The sequence below is a fragment of the Rattus norvegicus genome, chromosome 3 (genome assembly GCF_021556685.1).
Source record: "Rattus norvegicus strain SHRSP/BbbUtx chromosome 3, alternate assembly SHRSP_T2T, whole genome shotgun sequence".
Lineage (NCBI taxonomy): Eukaryota > Metazoa > Chordata > Mammalia > Rodentia > Muridae > Rattus > Rattus norvegicus.
The window spans coordinates 106,385,252-106,408,181 of NC_141536.1; the positions used below are offsets into that span (position 1 = coordinate 106,385,252).

The 22,930-nt window shown below is 39.1% G+C and overlaps 1 protein-coding gene across 10 annotated transcripts in view; it reads left to right on the forward strand.

The window, feature by feature from the left end:
• The window catches only part of Mga (MAX dimerization protein MGA), a 91,176-nt gene that overhangs the window by 21,202 nt on the left and 47,044 nt on the right, over positions 1-22,930 (forward strand). For 4 of the 10 annotated variants that reach the window (XM_087655164.1, XM_087655168.1, XM_087655170.1 and 1 more), the window contains exons 1-3: positions 1,696-1,810; positions 7,539-8,666; positions 20,982-21,921. In XM_087655164.1, the coding sequence (XP_087511290.1) occupies positions 7,606-8,666; positions 20,982-21,921 (2,001 nt within the window). In that variant the 5' untranslated portion in view covers positions 1,696-1,810; positions 7,539-7,605. Of the gene's footprint in view, positions 1-1,695; positions 2,448-7,538; positions 8,667-20,981; positions 21,922-22,930 lie in introns of those variants that run through there. The other 6 variants (XM_087655167.1, XM_087655173.1, XM_087655166.1 and 3 more) reach the window with 2 other exon arrangements.

Sequence of the window (22,930 nt, forward strand, 5' to 3'; positions counted from 1 at the left end):
AAATAAAACTCAAAATTTCATCTCAGAAAAATGGGATTTTTGAGAAACCATTACAACCTTTGAGAAGGCATCTTGGTTTAATAACAAAGGTTCTTGGAGTCAGAGAAGAGGAGCATGTTAAAGAAATGGTTTTCAGTTTTGTCTAAGATCTTGAATGCTCTTCCCGAATCATGGGTTTCAAAATGATTTCAGAAGTCTGTCAACTTTAGTTCTGGGCTTAATTAGAATAGGCAGTTTCTGCCTATGTGTTATGTTTGTTTATCTCCTCAGTAATAAATAGCTAAGTGAAAAGAAGCAAGTCAGATCATCCCTGTTGGCTATCCCTGTCCTTCCTCTTGGCTCCATCCTTACAATCTTGTTTTCCTTCAAAGTGTTTGTATTGTCACCCAGCACAGAATGTTTTCCTATTATCTCTTGAGAGTGAAAAGTATGGGAATATGAACTGAATTTTATGTTTTTCTACTCAATTATTTCTTTTTACTCCTTTTCACTTTAAACATTATTTACTGGTAGATTAGCAGCATGAAAATAGTAAGTGGTAGAGAAAAAAACTAAATTATTTTTTGATGTTTGGTTGAGAAATATTGTTCTTTGCCTTAGTTTGGCAATTGCCTGATATACTTGTTGGTTAATGTTTTCTTTAAATTATAAAGCCTCATTGTCTTGAAGAAAAAACAACAAAAAAATATACAGGCTCAAGGCATTTCAGATAAATTCAGATAAAATTCTCAGGTAAACTTCTTGACCACTTCTTTTTTTTTTTTTTTGGTTTTTTTTTTTTTTTTTTTTTTTTTTTTTCGGAGCTGGGGACCGAACCCAGGGCCTTGCGCTTCCTAGATAAGCGCTCTACCACTGAGCTAAATCCCCAGCCCCTTGACCACTTCTTTTTAAGACATCTTTTATCTTGGTATTAGGCAGTTTAGTGGCAGCTCTTTTTCCTTTATCGAACCTTTCTTTGCTTTGCTTTTCATTTCGGCATGGTATCTTGGCAGCCTGGAACTTGAACTCACTGTAGAATTCAGGATAGCCTCGAACTCGCAACAATTCTTCTGCTTTAGCCTCCGTGTTGAGAATATAGGCATTAACTTCCATTCTCTGCTTTCAGCAGTGCTTTCTCGAATTTTCCTCGTGTTTTTTGTTGGTGAATATTGGAAAATTGCTTTACTCTTCTTTCATGGTGTTTGCTTCAAGGTTTTCCAGTGCTCTGGCGCTTTCTAACCCTACAGCACTTTGTACAGGAGGTCCTCAATTTTTTTTTTTTTTTTTTTTTTTTTGATGGACTTGCGAAGCCAGGCGGTCTATGAATCTTCATGTGGGTGGGGCCGGGTACGGCAGGGGCGGGGCCGGTGAGAAGTCCCTGGGAAAGGCTGAAGAGTTGTTGAGAAAGGCCCGGTGGGCAGTGGCTTCAGAATTTTCACGAAGGCTTCGAATACAGGATTGAGGGTATTGGATACCTCTCTCCTGTCTCTCCTTTCTTGATTCTGGAAGCTTCAGTAGTTCTTTCGCGTTTACTAAAACGTGTACAGGCTGCGGCTTCGGCTCCGTGGGCGGAACCCAAGGGTCCGGACGCTGCTCTGGGCCGTTTGGCCTTCTGATGTTGGGGGAGGGGCAAAGAGGTGCTGCTCGCGCCTCCCTTTGCGCCTGCGCAGCCGGCTCCAAGTGGGTAGGAGCGCGTGCGCAGTGACGTGGACATCCGGTGCGTGCGCAGGCTGTTCTGCTGAAGCGGACACACGGTGTGCGAACCCTTCAGAATAACCCTCCCCTAGAGGGATATGAAGGACTCGGGGTGAGGCCGGCCACGCCCCGCACGGTAACTCTCGGGCCTGGGTGGAGGGCGTCGCTTCAATAGTGGCCCGATTGGAGTTTTTTTTTGAGTTTAAACCACTTGTGTATTTGAACGGCTTGACCAGCGTTCCGCAGAGAGAGCTTCGCACGCCTGGGCCTGGCTGGGCCTTAGGCTGTGCAGCCTTTGGTCCCTTGAGCGAGTTGCGCATGTCATCTCGCGCGCCTCCCCGACCTCACTTCCGTGTCGCTCCGAGAACTAACTAGGAACATCGACGCCGGAGACCGTGACCACGAGGCGGGCGGGGTGAGAAGTGCCCATGGCACGGCCCTGCCCTCGCGTGCGTGGGGTGTTGGAACAGCATGGCACGTTCTGCGTGACGGTTTCTAGGCTGTCGAAACCTGTGCTGAATAAGCGCAGGTTTTAGAGTTCAGCTCTCGGGGTTTCAACTCTCCGAGGGAAACAGCCAAAGTCTGTTTCTCCAAGGAACTGGGTGCCGTGTTTTGACACCTATTCAAACGTTTACTATCGTGTAATTTCTGGTCAAATTGAGGCAAGGCCCTGAATTTAATGAGGGGACGATGAGTGAGTTGAATGAGAATGAGAACTTTGTAAACAAAGGAGCTGTGATTTTTAAGTGCAAAATCGAAGGCGGAGAAAACAGGTAGGGAACAGGTGGTGTTTTCTTTTTCTCTTTGTGGGGTAGCCTTGACTGGTTTTCTGTTCTTAGGACTTCCCGTTTCTGTTGAATTTTCAAGTAGGTCTTTGAGAAGCTTATTATCATTATAAGTTGGGGAATCTGTGTTCGAAGATTATAGAGAAGTTGGGAGTATTTTTCAAACTGGCGAAATTGGTGGCAGAGTGAAGCCTTTTGCCTTCACTTTCGTTCCCCGAGAATGTCTCTTTTTCTCTGGCAAAAGGATGGAAGCAGGGATGGGTGAAAAGTGCTTGCAAAGAAGGGTGGTTTGATTGGTAGAACGGAAAAATCTCCGACTCAGGAGACCCACTCTTGTTCACGTCGCCGAAGCCGACACGTGGATCTTGAGAAGTTAGGGCTCACTTATGCTCAGCCTGTGGGTGTTATTGAGTTTGCCAAGCTTTAGTTGCCAAGTGCCTAGTCAACCCTGCCTGTCTTGCTTGCTTTTTGGGCACGACGCTGCTGCAGTTAAGGTGCAGGAGAGTAGCGAGAGGGCTGCTGGGAAATGGGCTGGCGGGGTGGCTACTTGTGTAGTCTCCAAGGTAACCGAAAGCAGCTGAACAGCCCTAGGAACACAGGGTTCCGCCTGGCTGCACGTGATCCTTGGGACTCTACCCTGGAAGAGTTTTCTTTGCGACATTTTTTTTTTTTTTTCTGGTTTGTGGCCAGCTGTCTTCTGTAGTTGAAAAACGAGTAACGAGGCTTTTTTTTTTTTTTTTTTTAATACATAGTAAGTTGGGACCACTTAACTGTTGTAACACAAGTGAAAGACTTGAAATTTCGTTCTCTGGGTGCTTTGGCATATTTATTTCAAATTTTCTGTTCATTTCTGCTGTAAAGGTTAGTTTTTCAGGTTTTACCCATGGGCACCTAAAAGCTTGTCAGCTTGAATTGATACCTACAAATGAAGATACATAAAAAATTTGAGTTTCAAAATGCGATTTAATTTAACCAAAAGACAAACATTATAGTGAGTCTCCTATGCAGTAACACATTAATTGTTTGAAAGGGCATGGTCAGCATGGGCAACATTTAGAATGTGTTGACCATCATTTGAAATTTGTGTTTTGTTTTTGATTTTTTGTTTTTTTAAAGATTTAATTTGTATGAATACCCTGTCGCTGCCTTCAGGCACACCAGAAGAGGGCATCGGATCCCATTACAGATGGTTGTGAGCCACCATGAGGTTGCTGGAAATTGAACTCAGGACCTCTGGAAGAGCAGTCAGTGCTCTTAACTGCAGAGCCATCTCTCCAGCCCTGAAATTTGTGTTTGAAAAGTAATATATTGACTTGGAATTTTGACTTGGTGTAGCTAAGTATGTAAATCATTTAATTGGGTTGCCACGTAGTATGTTTTATGGGTTATGTCAGGCTCACCATTATAGTAAAAATTTCCCAAAGACCACTGGATGAAGAAAAATAGGTACTCTGAATTGATGCAAATTGCTACACTGTTTTAAACGATCTCTCAAGAGATTGTGCCTATGTGTAGTGAGGGTACTGAGAGTTTCTCCCATTACAACTAAATCTAAGGCCTTTCCAACCCTTACTTTAATTTAGGTGACTGTTTGATGAGGAAAGGCTGAATGAAAAACTACGCTGGCTTAAAATTCTTAGAGATCCTTCTGCCTCAGCCTCCCCAGTGCTGGGATTAAAGGTTTGCACCACTGGCCTATGTTCTTTGTTAAAACCTAAGAGAGCAAAATACAGAGTACTTTAGAATATTGCCAGAATGGATTTCTTCTTTCTTTCTGGGAGTAGCCTAGCACTTCTAAAGTACATCTGATTATTGCAATGTACATTATGGTTACCTTAGAGTTTAGAGTGGTATTTATATGTGTGAAACAACATATTCACCAAGTGACAAGCTGTAGATGAGAAAAATCAAACAGAGCTGGGGATATAGTTCAGTGGTAACCCATTTGAATATCATGTGAGACTCCCTGTCTGGTTCAACACTATTGGTGGCAGGGGACTGGCGGGGGGCTGGGACTGGGACTGGGAGAGGAGGTGGTGGCTCTGGCGGTGGTGGTGTGTATCTTTTAATTATAGCCGTGTATCTCAAGGTTATGATAGCTTGGGGCCATAAATTGGCTCTTTGTTATGTATATTGGTTACCTGGTGCAATAAATTACTTGGTTTAAGTTTTTTGGTTTAGTTTTTGAAAAGACTTTATGCAAGTCTATAAGTTCTGACCTTGTTTCTCAAATGTATTTTCACATTTTTATTAGATGCCTATATACAAAGTTGAAATAAAGCTATCTCCCCCACCCCCCTTTGGGGGAAGAAATGGCCCAGGCTGGCTTTGAATTTGATATGTAGTTATGAACTTCTAAATTTCCTGCCTCAGTGTTTGGTGTTATAGGCATGCGCCACCTTGTCTGATTCTTCTTCTTTTTTTTTTTTTTTTTAATGTGGTGCTGGGCCTTGGACTGTGTGTGTTCTAGATAAGCACTCTGCTGAGCTACGTCTCCCTCCCCAATTTGAGTTTTCAGCACTTAACCTTGTTTAGGTAAAGGAAAAACTAATATTGTATACCTCTACCATGGTATATAACTTTTTTTGAGTTCTCTAAGCTTAAACATATTAGAGTTACCAGGTGACTTGTGGAAATATTTTTTTGTCCATGTGTGATATGTATTGACTAGTTTAGAAAACTAGTCATCTTTATGGATAAAGTCCTAAGGCAGCTTTAGAAAATAATTATTTTAAACCTTACCTACCTTAGGCCTTCTGTTTAATTCCCAGCACTGCAAAGCAGACATCCACATACTTAACCAGAGCCCAGTGTATTTCTGAAGAATGCATCCTATGTCAGCCTGGCTAATAGACATTTTTTCAAAACAAACAGATATCAAGATAAACAAAAAATACTCCAACCCAGAGGAGCTTATGGTCATGGATGTTAGGGCCCTAGTATTAAGGACTAGATCCCCTCCCTGTAAGCCCTTTAACACAAGAGTGTCCAGGCCCCACCCCTGAGGACTTCCAACTGCCAGACTCTGCCCACAGAGCACAGCAATGGCTGGACCCAGTCCCTTTATGGGCCACCCTGGAAAGCTTACCCCCAAGAAACCCTATATAAAACCTGTTTCCTGCTCAGTTTTTTACAGTTTCTCATCTAAGCCAAGGCAGCCATCTTACTGTGTTTTTCCCAATAAATCTCTTAGGTGAGGTTTGTTGTGTGGTGTGACTTTGTGGTATTTCTTGGCTCCCTACAGCAGATACCTCTCCCTTCAGAGCAGTTAACACTTCACCACCCCTTTACTCACAGTCTCAACCCAGAGCAATCCTCTTGCCTCTGGAGCTTTCTTGATAGCTTAATGGGTATGAGCCATCAAGCCTGGCTATTATTATTATTATTATTATTATTATTATTATTATTATTATGTTATTGTTATTGTTATTATTGTAAGACAAGGGTCTATCTTGACTGTCTTGGAACTAATTTGTTGTGCAGATCAGGATGGGTTCAAACTCACAGAGATTCTCCTGCTTCTGCTTCCCAAGTTCTGCGATTAAAGGCATGTGCTGCCATACCTGCTATTTATAATTTTTTGAGCTATACTTCACCTAACATAAAATTTGTAGTTTAAGTGCACCAGAACTTGGTGAGATGACTCAGTGGATAAAGCACTTAAGTGCAAGCACTGGAATTTTTGTCCTAGTACCCAAGCACGCCTCTGACTATGTAGCCTAAACTGGTCTTGATCTTTAAGTAATCTTCCTGTCTTAGCCTTTAAATCTATTGGATAATATCTTGAGAACCATACCCAGTTTATATAGTTTTCTAAAATAAATACATAATTTTAGTTTGTGTAAGATTATAGGATTGTTACTAATGTTTTGTTTGGAGAGTGTGAGTAATTTTTAGCTAGTTAGATTAGATTAAAATTAAAGATGAAAGAAAGGATTAGAGTAATTGGGTGTAGTGACCCATGCCTATAACCCCAGTATTTGAGAGTCAGATATGAGAAGATTGCTATAAGTCTGGAGGCTAGCTTGATCTGCATAGTGAGACTATGACTGTCTTAAACCATCTCCCCACCTCTAGTCCCTAATTTTTTTTAAAAACAGTGATTAGGGATTACAGTACAAATAATGTTACAGTGATTGAAAGAAGGCTATAAGCTGTGTTTTAAGAGAATTAGGAATGTTTTTGGATAACATGATCAGTTACTTTTCTTTTTTTGTGACAGGCTTTCATGTATCCCAGGGTGATCCTGAATTCCCTTGAACTTCCTTTTTTTTTTTTTTTTTTGGCAATTTCATACTTGTATCTTGCATCAAATTGTATGACTTTTAGTAATTTCATCCCTACTTCTTTTTTTATTTATTTATTTATTTATTTATTTATTTTTTTTGATTCTTTTTTTCGGAGCTGGGGACCGAACCCAGGGCCTTGCGCTTCCTAGGTAAGCGCTCTACCACTGAGCTAAATCCCCAGCCCCTTCATCCCTACTTCTTATTACCCTCATTTCTTCTCTCCCTCTCCAACCGAAACCTATTTTTTTTCAGTATATTAATATTAATGTTCTTTGTGTATGTCTCAGTGAGTTTAAAGGTTTTAGATAATTTTTTAGTATGTGCTTGTGTGGATCTGCATGTCACCTAATGAACATTCAAGTCAAAGGACAGGTTTTTTTTTTTAAAATCAATTCTCTTTATTCACTTTTTTGTAAGGTTCAGGGATTGAACTCAGATCAACTAGCTTGCCTGACCTGCTGAGATATCTCTCTGGCCTCTACTAAGTTTGAGTAGAGTTGCTTTCATGAGCTATGGGTAGGTGATTATTTACTGGAGCATGAGCAAGTTTATCTGTGGCTATACAGCTGACTGATTTTGAACTTGTGCTCTTTCTCCATCTCCCAAGTGCTTAAAGTACAGATCTATGTCACTACTCCTGTCTTATGCAGGACTGGAAATTGGACCCAGGGCTTTGTGTGTGCTAGACAAATCTCTACCAGATGAGTTATAATTCCAGCCCTAACAGTTGTATTTTTTGTTAGAAAAATTCTGAGTTGACTAAAAGTTTTTTGTTTTGTTTTGTTTTTAGGATGAAAAAGCATTTGTAATTATGTATTGACTACAGTTTTCTTACTACTGAATTTCTCACTGGAATCATGGAAGAGAAACAACAAATCATATTGGCCAATCAAGATGGAGGGACAGTGACAGGAGCAGCACCTACCTTCTTTGTCATTCTGAAACAGCCAGGAAATGGCAAAACTGATCAAGGAATTTTGGTTACTAATCGAGATGCCCGTGCTCTGTTGAGTCGGGAGTCATCACCAGGAAAATCTAAAGAGAAAATTTGCCTTCCGGCTGATTGTACTGTGGGAAAAATCACTGTTACCCTTGATAACAATAGTATGTGGAATGAGTTCCATAATCGAAGCACAGAAATGATTCTGACCAAACAGGGAAGACGTATGTTTCCTTATTGTCGATATTGGATAACAGGCTTAGATTCAAATTTAAAGTATATCCTTGTAATGGACATATCTCCCGTGGATAGTCATCGGTATAAGTGGAATGGTCGTTGGTGGGAACCCAGTGGGAAGGCTGAACCCCATATTTTGGGGAGAGTTTTCATTCATCCAGAATCTCCTTCCACAGGTCATTATTGGATGCATCAACCAGTATCTTTCTATAAACTCAAACTTACCAACAATACACTGGACCAGGAAGGACATATTATCTTGCACTCTATGCATCGTTACCTGCCAAGGCTTCATTTGGTGCCTGCAGAAAAGGCTACAGAAGTGATACAGTTAAATGGCCCTGGTGTTCATACTTTTACTTTCCCCCAGACTGAATTCTTTGCAGTAACAGCTTATCAGAATATTCAGATTACCCAGTTGAAAATAGATTACAATCCATTTGCCAAAGGCTTTCGGGATGATGGGTTGAGCAGTAAGCCTCAGAGAGATGGAAAACAAAGGAATAGCTCTGATCAAGAAGGGAATAGTGTTTCTAGTTCTCCTGGTCATCGTGTTCGTCTTACAGAAGGTGAGGGGTCAGAGATACATTCAGGTGATTTTGATCCTGTGTTAAGGGGTCATGAAACATCAAGCCTAGGTTTAGAGAAGGCTCCCAATAATGTAAAACAAGACTTTCTTGGATTCATGAATACTGATTCTACACATGAAGTTCCTCAGTTGAAACGTGAGATTTCTGAAAGGTAAGTTGTAATTTTTTAAAAACTTATATTTATTTGGTGTGTGTGCATTTGTGTAGGTTAAAGGACAACTTTAGAGAATTGATATTCATGTGCATCTGGAACATCCAATTCTACACCTTTACCCACTGATCATCTCACTGGTTGGATAATAATTTCTCTGTTCTTTTTTTTTTTTTTTTCTTTTTTTCTGAGCTGGGGAATTTTTCTGTTCTTAGAGATAAAAAGATTGAGATAGGCCAGATTTTGGAAATGATTTGTTGGTTCTGTGGAATGCTATAGATGTTGATTAATATCAGTTACTATAAAGTAAACCATACCCGCTTTTAATTTTTTGTTGTTACAGCTTATTTTTTTGTGATGAATGTACACTGGGTTCAGGATCTAGAATTGCAGGCAGATTGGATAATTTGTCAAACCAGGAAGCTTTTATTTACTTGTGACTTGATCCTTGTTAGCATATGTAGACAACTCATGATTATTTGTGGAAAAGAAGGAAAAACTAAATTATAACTGAAAGTTTATCCAATTAAGGCATAAGATGTACTCATAAGCTGAATTTACTGCTGTAAGTATATCCTAACTCATAAATGGTCCAATAAAATATAATTTGAAAATTATCTATGAAAATGTCCTAGTGTATTTTCTAAAAATAAATTCATTTTATATAATTGAACCTTAGTGGAAAAAAACAAACAAACTCCAAAACCTGAAATACTTCTAATACCAAACAGTTCAGGTAAGAAGTACTCAACTTTTGTATATTTTATATTATTTACTGATACTTCATTTTAATACTTTTTGTATGTGCAGCTGAAAAAGAGATTAAGTAATATCCACTGAGAGAGAAAGAGAGCATGAGAGAGCAAGAGCGCGAGCACATGCGTGTACATACTTCCATTCCAAACTTTTTGGTCAAGGTTTTAGTATATAGCCTAACTTGCTTAGAGCTTGCTCTGTTTAGCCCAGGTTGGCCAACTCGGGATCCCTTTGTCTCCTCCTGGCCACTGGGATTACAGATGTGCACCCATGGTTAGTGCGCACGCTCCCCCCCCCCCCCCCTCTTTCTCTCTTCTCTCTTCTCTCAGATTTATTTATGTGTGTGAGTACACTGTAGCTGTCTTCAACTGTAGCTGTCTTCAGACACACCAGAAGAGTCATCAGATCCCATTACAGATGGTTGTGAGCCACCATGTGGTTGCTGGGAATTGAACTCAGGACCTCTGGAAGAGCAGTCAGTGCTCTTAACCCCTGAGCCATCTCTCTAGCCCAGGTTGACTGGCTGGCTTGCTTCCTTCCTTCCGTCTGTCCGTCCGTCTTTCCATCTGTCTTTTTATTCTCAGTTTTTTTATTTGCTTTTTTTGAGAGAGGATCTCACTATCTTGACTGGCCTGGAATTTGCTATGTAGGCAAGCTGCTTTGAACTGACAGAGATCTTGCCTGCCTCTCCCTTCTTGAGTGCTGGTATTAAAGATGTGCACCACCATGCTTGACTTAAAGATTTTTATTCTTTTTAATATGTATGCATGTATGTCTGTATTTTATATGCGTGTGGAGGTCCTTGTGGAGGCCAATAGAGGGCAGATCCCCTGAACTGGAGTCACAGGTATTTTTTGAGCACATGATGTGGGTTCTTCGGAAAAGCAGCAAGGGCTTGTAACTACTGAACCATTTCTCTAGCCACCCAGACCTTTTTTTTTGCAAGACAGTTTCTCTGTGTAGCTGTGGCTGTCCTGATACTCATTCTGTAGACCAGCCTGGCTTTGAACTCTCAGATAGCCTCCTGTCTTTGCCTCCCAAGTACTGGGTTTGAAAGCTTGTGCCATTACCACTGCCCAGCCCAGACTTGTTTTAAAAAAACAAAACAAAACACAGTTTTTTCTTATCACCCCTTTATATAACCATTAAAGAAAAAAGACTTTAAAGCATTTATTAGAAAGTTCTCTGGTGAAGATTGTAGCTCAATGGTACAATGCCTACTTTAACATGTTCAGAGTTCTAAGTAGTAGGTAGTACTGCCCTTCTTTCCTAAAAAGATCTGTAAGATTTTTTTTTTTTTTTTTTTTTTGGTTCTTTTTTTCGGAGCTGGGGACCGAACCCCGGGCCTTGCGCTTCCTAGGTAAGCGCTCTACCACTGAGCTAAATCCCCAGCCCCGATCTGTAAGATTTTAAGGTATATACTTCTGAGTAGCAGGATAAAATTCCTTGTGGTCCTTTTTTTTGGTATGAGATTTGCATTCTTGTGTCTAGGATATCCATGCTGTGTATGGTCTCTCCCCACTAGTCACTTAATATCCCTGTCAAATAAGAAAAGGCATTGTGGAAGTTTTATAGTTGTTGCATTTGGTTAGTCTTTATATATTATCTCATGCTATTGGCATAGTGCCTACATTATTTATCTCATGTCTATCATCATATAGGCGTTTTGTCCTTCATCACAAGAAAGGTGAGTTCCGTATAACAAAATACTTTTAGAGAATGGGAGAATTCATTCACCTTTGTTACAGTCTGTTATAATTCTTTTGTATAGTTTTTTATTTTAACCTACTGTCACGCCTAATTTAAGAACATACAGGTGTTGCAACGCTTCTTGTGGATAATTCTTTTTGGTTCTTTTTTTTTTTTTTCCCGGAGCTAGGGACCGAACCCAGGGCCTTGCGCTTCCTAGGCAAGCGCTCTACCACTGAGCTAAATCCCCAACCCCTCTTGTGGATAATTTAACTGTATTTTAGGACTTTAGATGTACCTCTTTAGTAGAGTGCCTGCCTCCCATAGGCCATGCAGTAGATTTGATTTCCGATATCACATAAAAACTGCTCATAGTAGCATGCTTGTAATCCCAGCACTTGGGGAGGGAAAGAAGGAAAAAAGATCAGAAGTTCAAGGCAATTTTTACTTATATATCAAATTTGAGGTCAGCCTGAAAGAAGTGAGACCTTGTCTTTAAGAAAAATTGTTTTAAGTGTTCTCTCTTCCTCCCTTTCTCCCTCTCTCCCCATCTCCCCACCCCCTTGCCAAGTTACTCTGGGTCTAGCTTCCCATGTTATATTGTGTGGAACTGTTTGTTAAAGGCAGGAGCATTATGATTTCAGTTTTTTTTTTTTTCTTTTCTTTTTTTTTTTTTTTTTTTTTTTTCGGAGCTGGGGACCGAACCCAGGGTCTTGCGCTTGCTAGGCAAGCGCTAGTTTTTATTTTTCTGATGACTCAGAACTTTTGGCCACTCAGGAGATTATATGTGGGAGAGTCTTTCCTTGGTTGTTGTTTTCTTCTGTTGTTTGTGTCAACACTACATTAAGGTCAAAACTACATTGTTTTAATAGAGCTCTATAGTCCCAACTTCCAGAATATGGTCCTATTACATAGTCCACCTTTGTTGTAGGGTCATTTTTTAAACTTTGTCATTGTTGGCTCCCAACTAGTTTGTATTTCCTATTGCCTCTCCTCTGACCCCTTTAAAGACAGGATCTCACTATTCTAGAGGATAAATTCAAGACCTAGAGGATTTGTGAAACTGCAGATGGTGCTAAGTTAGCTTCATGTCTGCTATGTTCTTTTTTTCTCTGTGTACAAGTTAATTATCAGAGTAAGAGATTAACAGTAATAAAAAATAAAATTATAATTTTAAACTTATTAACAACTTATTTCTGTACCTTGGCTAACCACCAAGCAACTGAAAATGTTCATTTTTTAAAACAACTTTTATTGTTAGGCCTACAGGTTTGAGCCTATAAAAAAAGGTTGTGCTTATTTCAGAAACTGGCCCAGGCCACCTTTTTTGATAGTAATCAGGAGATTCCAATCTCCCTTAGGTTCACTTAACTTGCTAAACTCACTCACAGAACTCAGGAAATGTTCTACCTGAGTAGAATGATCTCCTGTTGGCTTTGCTCTCCCCAGAGGCTGAACTGATTCTCTAACCAGTATTCACCTTTTTGGTAGCCTGACATTGAAGCTGTGTGTATGTGTGTGGGGGTGGGGGGAGGGATGTTGGGGGTGAGGGGCACTATGAAGTCTAGCATAAACTTAAGTGTGAGCAGTATGCTCATGAAATACTTTGATTAGGAAACTACTTTGATTAATTATCAGAAAATGTCAAATATTTAAGAAGCTCAGTGCCATAAATCTTAAAGTCTAAATTCTTTATATATAAGTATGCATAAACACATTCCATTCACATTTTATGTGTATGGGTATTTTGCCTGTGTGTGTGTGTGCACTGTGTGTATGCCAGGTGCCCATGGTTTGCCTGAATCTGGAGTTACAAACAGGCGTTAGCTACTGTATGGGTCCTGGGAGTTGAACCTGGGTCCTGTAGAGAAGCCAGTGCTCCTAACTGATGATGAGCCATTTCTGCAGCCCCTGTTTTTGTTTTTTAAAGACAGGGTCTTACTGTGTAGTCCTAGTTTGGAATTCAGTAGGTCTACTTGACTCGAACTAAAGGCATGCATACCTGACCTGTTTTTATTGAGATAGAAGTTAGCTCAGTGGAGGCTGGGTTGGCACTTCTGATTCTTGTTCTTTTGCTTCTGTGTGTCAAGAGCTGTAATTATAGGTGCTGCACTGCTATGCCTAACTCTTAAAATAATTTTACACGGTTTTTGTTTTTTGTTTCTGTATTTTTGTAGCTTTGGCTGGCCTGGAACTCATAGATATATCTACCTTCTTTTGTCTCTCAAGTATTAGGATTAAAGGTGCACATCACTGTACCCACCTCACTGATTTTTATGGGAGAGGGTGGTGATAGTAGAACTGGGGATTGAATTTTGGTCCTCTTACATTCTTGGCATATATGCAAACACTAAGGTATGTATCGTCTAGTAGATTCTCACTGAAAAAAGTAGGCTAAAATCTATACTATAATTACAGAATTTGGTTCTATTACTCTGTCTGTTTGAGATAGGATCTTACTTTGTAGTCCTGGCTGTTCCAGAACTTGTATAGAATAGTAGGCTTACCCCAAACTTCCAGAGATTCTCCTTTCTCTGTCTCTGAGTGTTGAGATTTAAAGGCATCTGCCACTTTGTATATACATGTCTCATTCTCTTTTAAAAATTGTCTCTGGGATTAATTTTTTTTTTCTTTTTTTCGGAGCTGGGGACCGAACCCAGGGCCTTGTGCGTGCTAGGCAAGCGCTCTACCGCTGAGCTAAATCCCCAACCCCGGGATTAATTTTTTTAATTAAAGTATTTTATGTGTGTGAATATTTTGCCTATACAAATGTCTGTTTGTGTGCCACATGCATGTCCGGTACCCACAGACGCCAGAAGAGAGCATTTGAACTGGAGTTACAGAAGGTTTTGAGCTGGAATGTAGGCGCTAGGAATCAAACATGGGTCCTTTATAAGAATTGCCAGTGCTTTTAACTATGCTTTTTATCTTTTTTTCCAGAGCTGGGGACCGAACCCAGGGCCTTGAGCTTCCTAGGCAAGCGCTCTACCACTGAGCTAAATCCCCAACCCCTTAACTATGCTTTTAACTATTAAGTCATCTATCTGGTCAAATCTCCCCCTCACTCCCACCCTAACACACACTCCCCCCATTTAAAAAAAAAAAAACCTGGGATCGACTCTTATTCTGGCTGGTTGTGAATTCCTGGACTCATTATTTTTATTTCTCAGTTTCCTTTCCATTCCTTCCCTTTGATACTGATTTTTTTTTCCTACTCTATATTTAGGCTTTTTCCTTTGGCTAGGTAGTACCAAGTTAAGTGCTTTACCAAAGAGCTATAGCCCCTGCTGTTTTAGGCTATTTCTTTATTTTGTTCCTTTTTGTGGTGTAGGCCTTTTAAACTTTATTCAAGTTGTCAATTCTTGCTATTTTTCAATCTGTAATAGTTCTTTACAAAAAATCTTTACTTAATGCCTGTGTTTTTGTCTAGCCCACAGGCTTTCAACCTGTGGATTGAGACTCTTTGGGGGTCGTATTTCAGATATCCAGCATATTAGATATTTACATTGCAATTCATAGCAGCAAAATTATAGTTACAAAGTAGAACGAAATAATTTTATGGTTGGGGGTCAGCACAACCTAAAGGATCACAGCATTAGGAAGGTTGAGAACTGCTAGCTGTTTGAGTTTTAGGACTGATATTAAGGTCTTTGATTCATTTTGAATAGATTTTTGTGTAGGATTAGTATAATATTTAACAGTTTGAGGATGCAGTTCATCATGATATGAAAGGCATAACGGCAGTAGTGTGAGGCAGCTGCTCACATTGTCTCCCCTATCAGGAGGTACATGAAAGTGAATACTGGTGCTCCTCTGACTCTCTTTCAATATTTTTTTTTTTTTTTCCCGGAGCTGGGGACCTAACCCACTCCACTGAGCTAAATCCCCAACCCCTCTCTCTTTCAATATTTATCTAGCCTGGTACCCTAGCCCGTGAGATTGTGAATGTCATCAAATTGGAATGAGTGTTCTCACTCTCCTCATTACCAATTTCCTATTTCTGGAAAATAACCTCATAAACACATCAGAAATGTATTTCCATGGTGATTCAAAATGTTATTAAATTGATAATGAAAATTAACCCTTACAGTGATTTCCTTCATAGTTCTCTGTGTGTAAATATCCAGTTTCCCTTGGCCATATTTTGTTGAAGAGGTTATTTAGGCTGCGTGTGTGTGTGTGTGTGTGTGTGTGTGTGTGTGTGTGTGTGTGTGTGTGTGTATGTGTGTGTACGTGTGTGTACATGTGCATGAATGAATGTACGCATGTGATTTATGTTTTTGGTACCTTTGTTGAAGGTTGGGTACTTGTAATTGCGTGGTTTATTTCTGGATCCTCTGTTCTATTTTACTGCTTTATACATCTGTCTTTTGTGAGTACCTACCATGTTGTTTTTCTTTTTCTTTCTTTTTTCGGAGCTGGGGACTGAACCCAGGGCCTTGTGCTTCCTAGGCAAGCGCTCTACCACTGAGCTAAATCCCCAACCCCCCATGTTGTTTTTCTTAATACTGCTTTGTTATTTATTTGAAATCATGGTATCTCCTGCATTGTTCTTTCTGCTTAGGATTGCTTTGCGTGTCTGGAGGTTTGAGTGCTTCCATATGAATCTTAGGATTGTTGTTTTTTTTCTAGTTCAGTGAAGAAAGTCATTGGAATTTTGATGCACTTGCATTGAAATCTGTAGGTAGCTTTCAGAAAACCATTTTTTACAATATCATTTTTCCCAATTCATAAGCATGGAAAGTTTTCCCATATTCTCATGTTTTCTTCAATTTTATTTCTAAGTGTCATAGTTTTCATTATAGAAGGCTTTACATCCATGGTTAGGTTTATTCCCTTTTTTTTTTTTTCTGAAAAAAAAAAAAAAAAGAAAGAAAAATCCACAGTGATTGGAGTTGTTTTCTTGATTTCTTTTTCACCACATTTGAAGATAGAGAATCCACTGATTCAGACTGGGTATGGTAGCACATATCTTTAATTCCAGCATTTGTGAGGAAGAGGCAGGCCGATCTCTGTGAAGCCAGCCTGGTCTACATAGTGAGTTCTAGGACAACTAGAGCTACATAGTGAGAACTTGTGGAGTGGGACTGAGGGGTGAGGATGGGGGTGGAGGGTGAGGAAGGGGACAATAACTAAATAGAAGGTCTACTCATCTTTGTAAAATGTTTATGTTTCACATCATACTCTGCAAATCGGGGTAATTTGACTCTGTTCTTTCTTATTTGTATCCCTTTTATTTCTTGTTTTGTTATTGTCTGAGACTTCAAGCACTACCTTGGACAAAAACAAACAGAGTAGACACTTGTCTAATTTTTTATTTTAGAGGCAATGTTTTGCTTTTCTTCCCATTTAGCACAGGCAAATTGTATGTTGCTTTATGATATTGAGGTGTTACTTCTGTTTCTAGTTTCTGTAGGTCTTTTTATGAATAGATGTTTGTTTTGTTTTTTGTGATGGGGTTTCTCTGTGTATCCTTGGCTGTCCTGGAATTCACACTGTAGACCAGGCTGGCCTTGAACTCACAGAGATTCACCTGCTCCTGCCTCCCAAGTGCTAGAATTAAAGGACTGTGCCGTCATGCCTGGTGATGTTGAACTTTTTATTGAGAATTTTTGAATCTTCGTATAGCAGGGAAATTGGTTTAGTTTCCTGTTTTTATTATATCCTTACCTGTTTTTGTTATTTTGTTAATCAAGGTAATACTGGATTTGTAGAATGGCTTTGGTATCACTAGTTACTTCCCTTTTTTCCTATTTTCGCAGAACACTTTGAAGTACTTTGGTTTTTCTTTACAAGCTTGCTAGAAATCCACAGGTACTATGTTAGTCTCATCTTTCTTGTTACTTTTTATATGGCTTAAGTTTTTTGCTCACTATAGATCTATTGGAGTTGAGCTATCCTTTTGTAATTTTGTAAGGCTGTATGTGTCTAGGATTTTACCCTTTTCTTCTAGATTTTCCAATTTTCATAATACTTTCTAATAATTTTAAGATTTCATTGCTACCCATTATTTGTTTGTTTGGTTTTTTTTTTTTTTTGGTTCTTTTTTTTGGAGCTGGGGACCGAACCTTGCGCTTCCTAGGCAAGCGCTCTACCACTGAGCTAAATCCCCAACCCTATTTGTTTGTTTTTAGTTTGAATCTTCTTTATGGTTAGTAGGCAAAGGGTTAATTGATTTTTTTTTAATTCTTTTCATCTTTATATCATTAATTGCTCCCCGATCTTCCCCCCCCCCCCCCGCCGCCTATTGATTTAGGGGTTTCTCTTGTTTTTTTTTTAAGAGCTTGAGGACTGTCCTTATTGAATTTTATTTTGTTTTGTTTTGTCTTGTTTTATGACAGGGATTTTTCTCTATATAGCACTGGCTGTCCTGGAACTCACTGTGTAGACTAGGGTGCCTAGAAATCACAGAGATCCACCTGACTCTGCTGGTATAAAAGGCATGCAACACTATGTCCTGTTTGAATTACTATTATTTTCTAAGTAATAAACACTTGTAACAATAAACTTTCTTCTTAGAACTTCCTTTATTGTATCCCAAAGATTTTGATAAAACTGGGTTTTCATTTTTATTTGGTTCTATGAATTTTTTTTTTTTTTTGGTTCTTTTTTTCGGAGCTGGGGACGGAACCCAGGGCCTTGCGCTTTCTAGGCAAGCGCTCTACCACTGAGCTAAATCCCCAACCCCTGGTTCTATGAATTTTAAAAGTTTCCTTTTTTTTTTCTTTAGTGACCTTCCAAATCACTGAAACTTGTATTGCTCATTCTCCTGGTATTTGAATAGTGGAGTAGTTTCTGTAGATTCCTTTGGTATTGCTGCTTAGTTTTATTTTGTTTGATATGGAAAAACGAGAAGTTAAAAAATGGTTAAGATATGTGTATGCCCTAAAATGTGATCTTTTGAGAAAGTTTCAGGTGTATTTCTGAGCTATTAGGTGGAATATTCATATATATGTGTTAAATTCAGTTCTCTGTGGTAGTTTAACTGAAGTTCCTTTAATTATTTTGTTTGGATTATATTTACTGGTGAGACTACAGCACTGAAGATTTTACTCATTATTGTATCTGGGTTTATTTGTTTCTCTATATAAAATTGGGTAGCTAGTCAGTGAGTGAGTGTGTGTGTGTGTGTGTGTGTGTGTGTGTGTGTGTGTGTGTATTTATTTACAGGCATTTAACCTTGATGAATTGTTAAATCTAGCATCCTTTTCTTTTCTTTTCTCCTTTTTCTTTGAGACAGTCCAGGCTGGCCTGGAACTTACCATTATAGCCCAGGATGGCCTGAAACTCAAGAGACAATCCTCTTGCTTAAGCATCTTGAGTGCTAGGATTATAAGTATGAACCACCAAACCTAGTAGTTGCTGCTGCTGCTGCTGCTTCCTCCTCCCCCTCCCCCTCCTCCTCTACTTCTTTTTCTTCAACTTTAGAAAGTTTAAGATACCCAGGTGCGGGGGCATACAACTTTAATTCTCTGCTCTGGAGGCAAAGGCAGGCAGATCTCTCTGAGTTCTAGGCTAGTCTGCTCTACATAACAGGTTTCAGGCCAGCCAGGAATGCATAGTAAGAGCCTGATTTAAATGAAACAACAGTAGAATATGTTGTGGCCCAGCATGATGGAGGCACATGATGCTAAGTCTGACACTTAATTTGAATTTGATCCCCAGAGCTCCACATCTTGAAAGAAAAAGTTTAACTTCTACCACTTGTTCTTGTTTACATATAAGCATACACATTCTCTATTACATATAAGCATACACATACATATAATGAATTTTTTTTTCATGTTTTAAGATGTTCGTATACCATAAAATCTGCCTATTTAAAGTATATCAGCCGGTAGCCTGTTCTACTAGCATGTACAGAGCCTTGGCTTCCATCCCCAGTGCTGCACAAAGCCAGGACTGGTGATGATTGACCTACATTAGGGAGGTAAAAACAAGAGAATCTGAAGTCAGGGTTCTTCCTTAGCTATCTGTTATCAAAGTTACTCTTTGAAGGATTTTTGAATAAGTTCTGTAGGAGCAAGTAACTATTGTTCACATAGTTGTGCATATTTGATATATTTGGATTTTATAAAGACAATGTATATTAAGCTAGCAAGTTTTAAAAAATTAGTGTTTCATTGAGATATATTAGAGTTAGAAATGAATTCCTTTTGAGACTTTTAGTTTCACAAACCTTTTTTGAATTGTTTTATTTTCACATTTTATTTGGTTGTTGGTGTGTGTGTGTGTGTGTGTGTGTGTGTGTGTGTGTGTGTGTGTGTGTGGTTCAGAGGACTAATGGGAGTTGTTTTTTGGGTTTTTTTTTGGTTTTTTTGTTTTTCCACTATATTGATCCCAGGGATCAGATCCACCCAAGCTATCAGATTTTAACCTCAGGTACTTTTACCACTGAGCCAACTCAAAGGCCTGACTTTAAATTTCTTGTCCTCTTTGTCTTCACTTTGTAAGTGCTGAGATGACCCATATGTACTATTATGTTTGATTTATGTGGTACTAAGGATTGACCTAGGGCTTTGCACATGCTGGGCAAGTGCTTTACAGATGACGGAGCATCCCCAGCTGTAACCTAGCCTTTGATTTTGGAAGTTTGTGACAAAATCTTTCATCTATCCCTCCCTTCCTCCCTCCCTCCCTCCCCACCTCCCCACCTCCCCACCTCCCCTCAGAGTCTCACTGTGTAGGCCAGGCTGGTATGGAGATTTTTCTGAAGACCATGCAGGCCTCACCTCAGGTCCACCTGCCTCTGAGTGCTGGGGTAAAAGATATGCCATCATTACACCCACGATGCTGGCAAATTCTTCACATTGAAAACATGTCTTTTTGGGGGATAAGAAGGGTGCTGGAATTGAACCTAGGACTTAACACTTAATGGGCAGGCATTCTGCTACGGAGTCACATACTTTATTCCTTGAAAGTGACTTTTTTAATTTGAAAAATTAAAAATGTTTTGGTAGTAATGTGAATATGCTAAGAAGGCTACTATAATGAATTGGTTAAGATGTTAAGTTTTGTATTAGGTATTTTATCTGACATACAGAAATGGACTAGCGGTTTAAAGCACATTAATTTATTGTAATTCCTAGTTATGATAGATTGCTTGTTTATTTTGGTTTCTAGAAACAGGGTTTTTTTCTGTGTAGCCCTAGCTGACCTGGAACTCTGTAGATCAGGTTGGCCTTGAACTCTGAAACCTACCTCTCTGAGCTGGGACTAAAGGCGTGCACCACCACTGCTCAGCTGTAATAGACGTCATTTCCCTCTTGTTGGCATTTGATGATGCATGAATTTTTTTTTTTTTTTTTTTTTTTGGTTCTTTTTTTCGGAGCTGGGGATCGAACCCAGGGCCTTGCGCTTCCTAGGTAAGCGCTCTACCACTGAGCTAAATCCCCAGCCCCGATGCATGAATTTTTAAGAGTTTGATATTTGGTTGATTTTAGCTGACTTTTTTAGTATGGAGTTCTGTATATGTGATCAGTATCTAAAGGCAAACAGATTGTATAAGGTCCTCTGTATTTTGATTTAATGATAAGGGTAAGCTATATTCTTTTTCCATGTTTTATTTATATAAGCAGGGTTAGTTTATGTAGTGATGGGATTGAAATTAGGACTTTTGTGTTCTAGGCAAGCATTCTACCAGTTGAACTACATTCCCAGCCCTGAAACTTTGCTCTTGAATTGTATTTTTTGTGTGAAAAATTGATAAAGGTGTGATGTTGATAATTTACTTTTGAGCACTTTAAGTTACAGAGGATTTTTAAGTAATGACTCATGAAATCTGATGGATTAATTGGTTTTAAGAATTGTTTTTCCTTGAGTCTTGTTTATGGATAGTTCTGTACTTTTTATCTTCTTCTACCTCTCTAGTCATGTGAGCAGTTTTGAAGAAAATTCCCAGATTTCCTCACCATTAAACCCGAATGGAAACTTTAATGTTGTCATTAAAGAGGAGCCTCTAGATGATTATGACTATGAACTTGGTGAATGCCCAGAAGGGATTACGGTGAAACAAGAAGAGACAGATGAGGAAACAGATGTATACTCAAACAGCGATGACGACCCTATACTAGAGAAACAACTAAAGAGGCATAATAAAGTTGATAACTTGGAAGCTGACCATTCATCTTATAAATGGCTACCAAATAGCCCAGGTGTTGCAAAAGCTAAAATGTTTAAATTAGATGCTGGGAAAATGCCAGTAGTTTACCTGGAGCCCTGTGCAGTCACTAAAAGCACAGTAAAAATTTCTGAATTGCCTGATAATATGCTCTCCACATCTCGAAAAGATAAATCTATGTTGGCAGAATTAGAATATTTGCCTGCGTATATTGAAAATTCTGATGAGACTGGCTTTTGCTTAAGCAAGGATTCAGAAAATAGTCTCAGAAAACATTCATCAGATCTCAGAATGGTACAAAAGTATACTTTACTTAAAGAGCCTCATTGGAAATACCCTGACATATTTGACAGCAGTAGCACGGAAAAAACACATGACAGTTCAAAAGGATCAACTGAAGACTCATTTTCAGGAAAAGAGGACTTAGGCAAAAAGCGAACAACGATGCTTAAAATGGCAATACCTTCAAAGACTGTGAATGCTAGTCAGAGTGCCTCTCCAAATACTCCTGGGAAAAGAGGAAGGCCGAGAAAGTTGAGACTCTCTAAGGCAGGACGACCACCTAAAAACACAGGGAAATCTTTAACCGCTTCAAAGAATATTCCTGTAGGCCCTGGAAATACCTTCCCTGATGTGAAGCCTGATCTAGAAGATGTGGATGGTGTGCTCTTTGTTTCCTTTGAGTCAAAGGTATGATTGTAATGACCAGCTTTCTTTTTAAAGTCTGTTATCAGTTTTGAATTGAAAGTTGGATTAAAATTTAGGATCTACTTTTATTAATGTATCTATTTGTGAGTGTGTTTGGGGACATGGAATGAGTGTTAACATTTGGTTTAGTTAATAATAATCTCCTCTTAAGATACTTGCTTTGAAATAGACTTTAAAAATGTACCTTTATGTAGATCTCACTCTATAATTTGTTCAATATATTTATCTGATTAAAAAAGATTTATGTGTGTCTGTATGTGAATGCAGGTGCCTGTGGAGGCCAGAGGTGTCAGGTTGCCATGGAGCTACTAGAGTTGTAGTCACTTGTGAGCTACAGCATCAGTGTTGGCAAATTGAACTTGAAATTTTCATTGTTGCAGTCTCCAAAGCTTAACAATACACGAAAAGTTCACCGATTTTTTTTTTCTGAGATAACTTCATTTCTCCTATACTAGTTAGTTAGTAATAAGTAATAGTAGAGTATTGGAGAACCAATATACTAGCATATTTTTGAGATAAGGTCTCTTTACATAGCCCTAGTATATGTGCTCTGTAGATTAAACTAGCTTTGAACTCAGGATCCATCTGCTGTTTCTTTTGAAAGCTGGGCTAAAGGCATATGCCACCTAGCATCCTTACCCATAGATCGTTTTGGTTTTTGCCCTTCTGACTCTACATGCATATTACTTTTCATGCAGATTTTTTTTAAAAGAATCTTTTCTAAGTTGACTGTAGATATTAGATGTGTCTTTTTCTACCTGGTCTTTTTCCTTCTCTGCTACTGAGAAAGCTGCTTTATGTAGGCTCTGAGACATAAGCATGCAGATTGTATGTAAATACAATTTAATGTTGGTTGAGTATAAGATTATATTCATGTTTAGGGTGTTTGTCTTTTGATATACTCTCATTATATGCCCAGGATGGCCTTGAACTTAGAATTCTCTTGCCTCAGCTGCCACGTGCTGAGATAACAGGTGTGTGCCACCATGAC